This window comes from Engraulis encrasicolus, chromosome 5 (assembly GCF_034702125.1).
Source record: "Engraulis encrasicolus isolate BLACKSEA-1 chromosome 5, IST_EnEncr_1.0, whole genome shotgun sequence".
NCBI classification, from domain to species: domain Eukaryota; kingdom Metazoa; phylum Chordata; class Actinopteri; order Clupeiformes; family Engraulidae; genus Engraulis; species Engraulis encrasicolus.
The window spans coordinates 42,656,252-42,665,175 of NC_085861.1; the positions used below are offsets into that span (position 1 = coordinate 42,656,252).

At 43.3% G+C, this 8,924-nt stretch overlaps 2 protein-coding genes across 4 annotated transcripts; one reads left to right on the forward strand and one right to left on the reverse strand.

Annotated features, from left to right (window-relative positions):
- Positions 1-318: 318 nt before the first annotated feature.
- upk1a (uroplakin 1a) lies at positions 319-7,353 on the reverse strand. 3 transcript variants are annotated; one of them, XM_063199470.1, is made up of 9 exons: positions 7,271-7,353; positions 4,725-4,870; positions 4,516-4,621; positions 4,201-4,401; positions 3,995-4,069; positions 3,534-3,641; positions 2,478-2,654; positions 963-1,046; positions 319-637 (listed from the first exon to the last, which is right to left on the reverse strand). In XM_063199470.1, exons 2-9 carry the CDS (start codon positions 4,835-4,837, stop codon positions 590-592), a joined length of 912 nt encoding a protein of 303 aa, XP_063055540.1. In that variant the 5' UTR covers positions 4,838-4,870; positions 7,271-7,353; the 3' UTR covers positions 319-589. The 3 variants fall into 3 exon arrangements, with proteins under 3 accessions (XP_063055540.1, XP_063055539.1, XP_063055541.1); XM_063199469.1 differs by having other exon boundaries at positions 4,516-4,648; XM_063199471.1 differs by lacking the exon at positions 7,271-7,353 and having other exon boundaries at positions 4,516-4,616; positions 4,725-4,757.
- Positions 5,782-8,803, forward strand: zmp:0000000951 (uncharacterized). The gene is made up of 3 exons (XM_063199468.1): positions 5,782-5,892; positions 6,099-7,003; positions 7,257-8,803. Exons 2-3 carry the CDS (start codon positions 6,114-6,116, stop codon positions 8,044-8,046), a joined length of 1,680 nt encoding a protein of 559 aa, XP_063055538.1. The 5' UTR covers positions 5,782-5,892; positions 6,099-6,113; the 3' UTR covers positions 8,047-8,803.
- Positions 8,804-8,924: the final 121 nt, after the last annotated feature.

Below are 8,924 nucleotides of genomic sequence, written 5' to 3' on the forward strand. Positions count from 1 at the left end.
TGGGCTGACTTAAAAAAACGTAATTGTTTTGTCCACGGAGGCGGGGCATCAACAAAACGTGAGGCCACAAGCCCAAGCGGAGGACGCAAGGTCGCGTTTTGGAATACACCCACTGCATTCCCATTTACAACATGGAGGGTGTGTAATGACTGGTCAGAGTGATGGGTGTGTCACAGAAAACTTAATAAAGACAGAAGACTTAATAAAGCATAATAATGGCTTTCATAAAAGTCCTAAAACATGGAAGGATCTTCAGACATGTATGTTGTTGAAATATATACAAATTTAATGAATTCAAATACAAAACAAAATCAGTCATAATTTTCAAGATATGTCAAAAAGTAAATGCAGAAATATAAATAGTAATCTGTGCACTAGAGCTGAATTGATGTAAATGTTAATTGGCGCAGCAACAACAAAGGCAATCAAACATGTTGGCAGGCTATGGTCTGTGCAGTGTAAAAGTTTATAATACGTGATAATACAAAGTCATTGCAGGAAATATTCAGAAGACGACATCAGAACACAGACTTGTTGTACATACAGGTGCAGTATGTCCTTTGCTTCTCCACAATATAGTCTTCACTCGTCACAGGCCTAAACCATAGTGCACCATGGTCAGGATCATCAGCCAGAACTATGATGAAAAATGACATTTACAATTATATTTCATGGATTAATTCCAAAGAAATATTTGTACAGAACAGAGACAATCTCAAAGAAGCAGCACAGAGGTTAATCAAAATCTACTAAATTGATGTACCGTTGTATTATAAGTTCATAACAACAAACCCTAAAGAAGAAATGGCAATGATTAAAATAATTTATTAATTGCTGATTAATGGTACCATAAAATGCTGTTAAATGGTAATTGCCAAATAACATTTCATCAACTAAATAATTATAAACTGTCAAATAACTACCTCATTTCAACAGTCTATAAAACAGTGTTGTGAACTCACCATATACATGAGGACGGAGAAGCCGTACCAACTTACGGCCCACGTGTACCGACTGAAGACAGACTGAATGTGGTCGAAACATCCCTGAGGAGAAAAGATATGCAGAATTTGCATAGTTTAATCGAGCACAGGACATGGATATATTCACTAAGATGAAACCAGCTGTCATGGGCTCTCTCACCTGGTCTGGTAACGCTCTCTAATTGAGATCAATTATCTGCCTCTCTGCTCACTACTCACTCTGCTCTGTCTAATTAGCTTCACCTGTCTCTGCTCTGCTCTGCTCTGATCGGTTCTCATTTACCCACCAGCTGCACTGCATTTCCTGCTCATCACCAACAGTATTTAAAGCCCTGTTTTTCAGTCTACCTTTGTCAGAACGTCTGCGAAGCCTGCACCCTGCTTGTCTAAGCTCTACTCCTGACTCCTGAACCCGGACCTGCCTGTGCTCTGCTCTGCTCTGCTCTGCTCTCCTGACCCGGAAACCCGACCTGCCTTTTGTCCACGATTCCGACTACTCTTCTGCCCCGGTAAATCTGACCAGCCTTCTTCCTAGTGACTACGATCTTTGCATTGCCCTGACCTGTACCGCTGCACTCCATTCATTCTGCCCTGTTGTGTGTGTGTTCCCCCCAGGATTCTTCCATCCGGACGCTTCATCCGTCATCTCCAGAGGAGTCACATCTGCCGACGGGGAGGCACACACACACAGGAATCTCTGGAACCTCTGGCATCCCGGTAACCCCACGAACCCTGGAAACCTCCTTCTCCCAACCCCCTTTTCCCCTGAACTTTAATAAACATCCAAAACGTGACGCATTTGTGGTCCGCGTCTGTCTGTACCGTGACACCAGCGTTGGAACCATGGTCAGCAGGGCCGCTGACAGCTTTGGTCGGGCCCAGGACAGAGTCATCTGAAAGGGCCCCCTATTCAATACATGCTTCTTTTTGGTCCACACAATCAATCAGTAAGATATGTTCATATAGCACAATATCACAACTACACAACTCGACGTGCTTTGCAATGCACATACACATTCCCACATTCACACACCAGCTCTGGAGGCTGCCCAGCAGATGCAAATTGTCCAGGGTTCACGTGAGTGTGCACACACACACACACACACACACAAAGTAGTAATAATACTAAAATGGGAACATCCAAACAAAAAAAACCTCTACACATGTTATTAGAATCAGTTACCTGAAGATGAAGCTCTACTGTATCTACGAGCTTGGTGCAACAGGATGATTGACATCAGTTTTAAAAAGTCATACTATAACCAAACTGAAAATTAGTCCAGGCCACAGAGTCAACAAATCATATTTTTCATTGCCTTTTGGTGCATGAATAATATTTTTTATCCTGAACGATGATTTATCACTTGCATCTCTAATGGAGACGAGACAATGAAACATTTAAGTGTCTTCAAATTCAAGTGACCCAATACGTACAATGCACTGTATCTGACCTCCAGAAATGATATCCCAAAGGATTGTGGGAGTCTGACCCACCTTGTCGAAGACTGTGGTGTTAAACCCCGATTTACAGCCCTCCGGGTCTTCCACTTCGAAGTTGCTGAGCCTGTGGCAGCACTGCTGGGGCCAGGGGTACGCGGTGCCATAGGTCTTTCTGAATGTGGAGTTGTAGTCTATCCAGTCCTGGGGCTTGTCTGCTCCACAGCATTGAATCTGGAAGAGGGGGGGGGATGGGGGTGACGTGCATTGTCTTTGAAGTGAGATTTTGTGTTTTTCTCATGCAGTATTGGAGAATACTTTGAAACACCTAAAACAAATCTAATTTAATCTATGCATAGATGTGTTTGAGTCAACTAAAGACTTCAAGTGACAGGACGTTGTGTTCGGTACAGCTACTGCTTTCCAAGTACTTTTGAGCATTTTTGTTGTGTGCCAAAAGGGTGTATTTCAATGCCAAAGGTAGACAGCCAATAATACTTAAAGACCAATGGCCTATAATGTAGAAAGCTGGTTCAGGATAAGTTAAGGTTAAGTTAAGAGGTAAATCATCTAATACAAGAGCTTTTCTTACTCTTCTATTACATGATTTACCTCTTAACTTAACCTTAACTTTTCCTGAACCAGCTTTGTAGTATACTATAGGCCCCAGGCCAAAGATGTAGGCCCTTGTGTGATTTGGTATCTGCTTGCATGTACTATCAAACCACTGATGGTTACATAATCGGATGGCAATGGATGCTGAAGATAAACATACAGTAAGTGGAAACCTGACCTGGCTGCTCTGGTTATAGGTGATCAATTTCTCATGGCAAGCCGAGATGGCACTGATTCAGTTTCCCACACACACTCACCACTGCTGCAAACCGGTTCTCTTAACTGACAGCTAACAGTTAGTCCTGCTGTGTCAGGTCATTGCAGCTTTAACCGGTGGTGCGGTAGGCTACCTCTGTTTGTTGGCACAACATTCATGACACGGTTATTAAAATGAAGAGACTTTGGAGACGTTTTTTTGGTGAGTGCAGATACCCTAGCTGCTTCGGGAAAGTCCTGGATTCTCACATGGCTGTATGCATGTCCACTATAAATTCTCACCTCCTGCATCACCTTGTTCCAGGTCAATGTGATCTGCTGCCCTTCAAAACTCGTATCAGCATAATATTTCAGCATTTGCTTCTTCACCAGATTGCTGTTTCCCACCAACTGAAAGGCAAAACGAAAAATGTTGAGAGGACAGACGTGAAACTGTATGTTACTGTATGTATTGTGATATTATACTGTACAGGAAAAGGGGTTGGTTATGTGCAGAGATGTATAGTATAAGGTAGAAGTAGAATTACTCTTACTGATTACACTAGTATACTGTATGTCCAGGTTGCACCACTAGTGTATTACAAGTCTATGCAGTTATTCCAATGTTCCTAATGGGGTAGATGCACCTGGAGTAGGCCTACTTAAGCCTACTTCTATTTTTAATTTACAAAACTCTCTTCATGCAGAAGACAAGACAGAACAATCCAATACAGAACAGGTTCATGAGCGAAAAAAGAACTTACATAGTCCCTGTTGGTAACTGCTGTGATGCAGGACGCACATTCAAAGATGAAGATGATGAACATAAATATCAGGTACTGATTAAAAAAAGAAGAAAAAGATCATTACTCATTTGGATAGATTTAAAAGAAGTGCAAAACAGAAGAATAAATAATAAGAAAAATAGTATGAGCAACACCTTCATCATTTCTATTTGATATGCACTTACCAGTAAGATGAGTAAACGGCTTTTCTTCAGAACGGCCACGATGCCGAAAGCCGTGGTGCAGAAGAAAGCAAACCCAGTGAAAATGGCAATCCATGCCCCGGCGAATATGTCATCTTTTCCAGACACCCCCGATAACGGATACAGTCCATATCCATCCACTGCCACCCAGATTGCCAGGGCGAAGAGAGCAAGGCTTGCTGCCTGTTCAGAGAAATGTGAACATTCATTTAGGCCTATGACAATTCAGTCAAATAGCCTAGAATAAATCATTCTTTGAAATCAATGGAAAGAGATAGGGATCATTATGCAACTTACTGCTCCAAAAGAGTTTAAAATGATCAGAAAACCAATAAAAATGCCCCCTCCATCGGCCATGGTGCAAAATGGGCAAGCCTCAAAACAGCCTGGTGGTGCTTCTGCTCTACATGGGCAATTGATAATACAATAACTTAAATGTACATGTTATTTAGGGTTTGAATAGCTCTTAGCGCAGGCAATACTTTATAAAGAAATGTATGCCTTACCTGTTACGGATCCAAGGGAGGGAGGGTACCTGTTGCTCCGAGTACGCACAGTGTTTGTGAAGACATGTCCCACTTCTCATTGACATGAACCACGATGACGTCAGAGTCTCCATCCATTTCGCATGGGGGTATGTCAAGTCTATAATCTTAACAGACAGAGACTCAAGTAAGACGTATTCAAAAATACATTTAGTCATCAATTACAAGTTGCTTGTATTCCAAAAAGGTATGATTGTATGGTAGGCCTATGTATGATCGTACAGAGACAAGTTAACCGTCCGGGAAGGGTTAAGTTGTGTCAAGCCGTTATTGTTGACACATCTGCACGTGGCATGTAGATTTGCAACATTATCTCAAACAAAATAGACATCTTAGTTGGTACGCAAAGCCAGTGTAATATGAAAACATCCGCCTTTGCCTCTGGTCATCATTGTGCAAAATGTAGGCCTAATACAGTCGAATGGAGTTTATCTGACATCTGCTGGCGGGTTTTGAAACTAGACGGCCTTTTTGTACAGCTATCGATGTGTGTGGGTATGGGAATCAACCAAAGGTCAGTTATAATAATAAAAAATATCTTCAAGCTGTTGGTCTTGCACATTGCAACTACTCTAAGCTATGTGGTGCCACTGAACCCGCAACGTCAACTTGTTGATGCTGGAAACGGATTTTTACGCATGGGTTTTACGCATCCTCTCAATTTTGACACAACATGAGAAGGCTTACGGTATACTCGTTCTTTGGTAGTCTAATAATTAGCCTGACTTGGTTATCTAAAACCTTCATCATTTGAGTTTGATTGAGATTTGATTAATACATACAAATTGTGCCGCAAGCATGGTAGGTCAAAATGTCTTATCTTTACGCACGCCATTTGTTCACAGTTATTTCCAAAACAAATTGCAAACAAATGTCAGTAGCTACTTATACTACTGTCAAGTCAAATGACGCCCATTTTAAGGATGATGTTGACTCTGGCGCGGTTGAGTCACTTATCAAACACACACCTGATCCCTGACTTTCAGTTCAGGACATGAGAATTGGCATTTCACTTCAGGTCCGGCTAATAACATAACAAGCGCTGGGTGTCTCTGTCCTGACATATTGTGTGAAAAGAAATTGCATACTTTGTGTGAAGTGAGCTGAGTATTCAACACTCCACTAAGAGGTAGGTCAATTAACTCCTCTCTGGCTGAAATGTTTTAGCATGTGAATTTGGATTTAGTCTGCCGTGTACTTCTTTTGTGATTATTCACTGTAATATTTGCTGTCAGATCAGAATGGCACAGTATGATAGTATGCCAACTGCCAAGCAAGGTGTGTTTGCCACTTTGTGTCCATTTAACATGGTGCCTTGTGTGATTTTGCTCAAAGGCATAGCACTGCACAATGGAGAGGAAAGTGAGTGAGGAGCACATGAAGTGTGTGCTTGCCGAATGGAAAACGTCTCCCAGAGTGGCAAAGTTCGATGAGCAGCTGCTTGGTGTGCTGGAGCTGTATGAGCGATTCCCACTGGACGTGGTGGTAACAGGCGGCATACCTGAGGCCAACACAAAGCTGGCCCACGCCGCCTGTGGGCTACCTGATGAAAAGGACTGGCTCCCTGACCAGAGTGAAGAAAATGAGGAGGATGAGGAGGACAGTGATGAGGACAGTGAAGAGGAGGACGAGGAGGAGGATGATGATGATGAAAGTGATGAGACTGATGAAGACGAAGATCAGGTTGATGCTGGAAGAGCAGCAGGGCATAGGCAAGGTAAGGTGTCATGGAGAACTGAGCACGGCCTCCCTATGGTCTACCATCCCACCATCCCTAATATTCGCATATGGGTCTTGAACGAACAACCAGCAGCACCATCCTCCAGTAGTCCAAACCCCATAGGCTTCATGTACGATTTCCTGGTGGTCCTCACCTCGGAGCTCCACCAGGAGGACCACCTGGGCCTGGTCATGCAGCTCCGCGAGAGGGACCAGCCTCTCTACCTGGTCCGAGCAGACCGAGAGATGGACCTGCTCAAGGAGGAACTCAAGGGTCCTTGCAAGACCTGCGCCTGGGAGCGCATGAAAGAACGCAACTTAGAAATACAGCGCAGGGGGAAGGAGAGAGAGATGCATGGGAATAATCAGGATCAGGACCCACACAACATGGTGGAAATAACAGACATTGGTGAAGTTCTGATGTCAGTGCTTCCGGAGATGAGGAAGAGGGCCTTTTGTCAGTTCATGGCAGATGCTTCAAAAGAGCTCAAAGTACCAAAGTTACTGAGAAATAACGCCAAGTAAGTGTGTGCTAAGTTGTATTATCATTTTTGACACAATTTATAAAGCTTGTGCTCTGAAAGTTGACAAAATTTGCAATTGTGTGATTCTCTAAATATTGTAGATTTCAGTTTTGGTCAGGCTATTGCATTTGATGTGCACTGAAAGTTGACACCAGTTGGGATTGTGTGATTCTATACATACAGTATTGTGTAGATTTCAGTTTTGCTTATTGCCTATTATAAACATTCTTTTATCACATTTACTCTTCAGGTCCGCAATCATACCCGCCATGAGCATCGGAAAGGTGGCCCAAGCGGACTTGGAACGCGTCTCGGACTTTCTTCAGGCCAAGGACCTGGCCAGCCACCCCTCCCGGCTTCTCAGCATCCTGAACGTTATGGAGACCTTTAGGCTGGACGTGGGGGTCCTGGGCCCCACTGGCTGTGGTAGTTCCAGCCTCGTCAATACCTTCCTGGGCCTGAAGCCTGGAGACAACGGAGCGGCACCAACAGGGGTTACGGAAACCACCCTAGGACCCGTGGCATACCTGTACCCACAGCTCCCTGATGTGACTCTATGGGACCTCCCTGGGGTGGGGAGGGTGGCTGGGCTTCACTCTGCTGCCTCATCTGTAGGACCAGGAGGGGGGGAGGAGGAGGATGGTGGATGGTCTTTGGCCTCCGTTTTGCATCCCAGCTGTGACGTCTACATCCTCCTGTCACCTCTCCGGATCAGCATGGATTGCGTGCGTCTTCTGCGAAACATCTCGGCGTCTGGGAAACATTGTTACCTGGTGCTGTCCAAAGCTGATCTGATTGAGGAGGTGAGGGTTGAAGAGGTGAAAAGGTGGTGCGAAGAGGTTCTGTCACAGCTTGGTTACCAGCGGACGGTGTATGCTGTCTCCGCACTGCAGCCAGAAGGGGTGGACTTTTCCATGCTGACTGAGGAGTTGCGTCTTTCTATATCATGTCACAAGAGGAAGGCCTTTGCTCAACATGCTGCAAAACTGTTAGAACAGGAAGTCTGGGACAAGAGACCAGAGTTGTGTAAAACAATGTGAAATTTCATGCTGATTTTGCCTATTATTTATGTGATGATACATCTGATGGTAAAAGTACGACGAGAAGTTACATCTAATCAACAGCAAAAAAGTTTTGTTTGCCTTAAAGGTACACTGTGTAGGATGGTGGCCAGAGTAGGTATTGCAGCTATGCTGCTCATTGAAACTGTGCTGTCTACTGCCAAATTTGATCTTTTCCTGAATATTAACAAAATAATTAACTAACATTAACTATTATGGCCTAAGTACAGTAAGTTTTGCTGCAAAAAAATATTTCTGGAAATTCTAAATGTCAGACAATGGGGAAGAGACCTCTTTTCATCTATGAAAAGTGCAATTTCCCAGTCATAATGAATTTGATGGTGGTGGTAATTATTCATGGAAAAGGCAACATGTGAATGGGTAGCATAAATTCTGGAAATAAACTACTAAAAATATTACACAGTGCACCTTTAACATATTATTCCAGTAACCTTAGGCTATGTAATGCATGAATGATTTACAACATGGCATATGCCATCCAATACGCTTTCTACTATGTCTATATTAGCACACTTATCCAAAATAAATATGATGTCGTTGTGTCAACAGAATTCAATGCTACCACCACCACACCCAGGTTAACATCTTCATTGCTTTGACTGAAACACAAAAAACCCTCCTCAAAATTATTAAACGTATTTTCATAAATTCCTCAGTCATGGTTAGGCTATGCACATCAAGTAGGTCATTGTGGGGGGAAAAAGCATTGCACTTACTCAGGTTGTGTGAAATAAACTGCAGTTATAATGCACTGTGTTGTCCTGTCTTTCCTTACCCAACTCACTAGATGGCAGTGTATGAACACTGTAGTTCGAGTATCAAGAGAAGTAGACTTT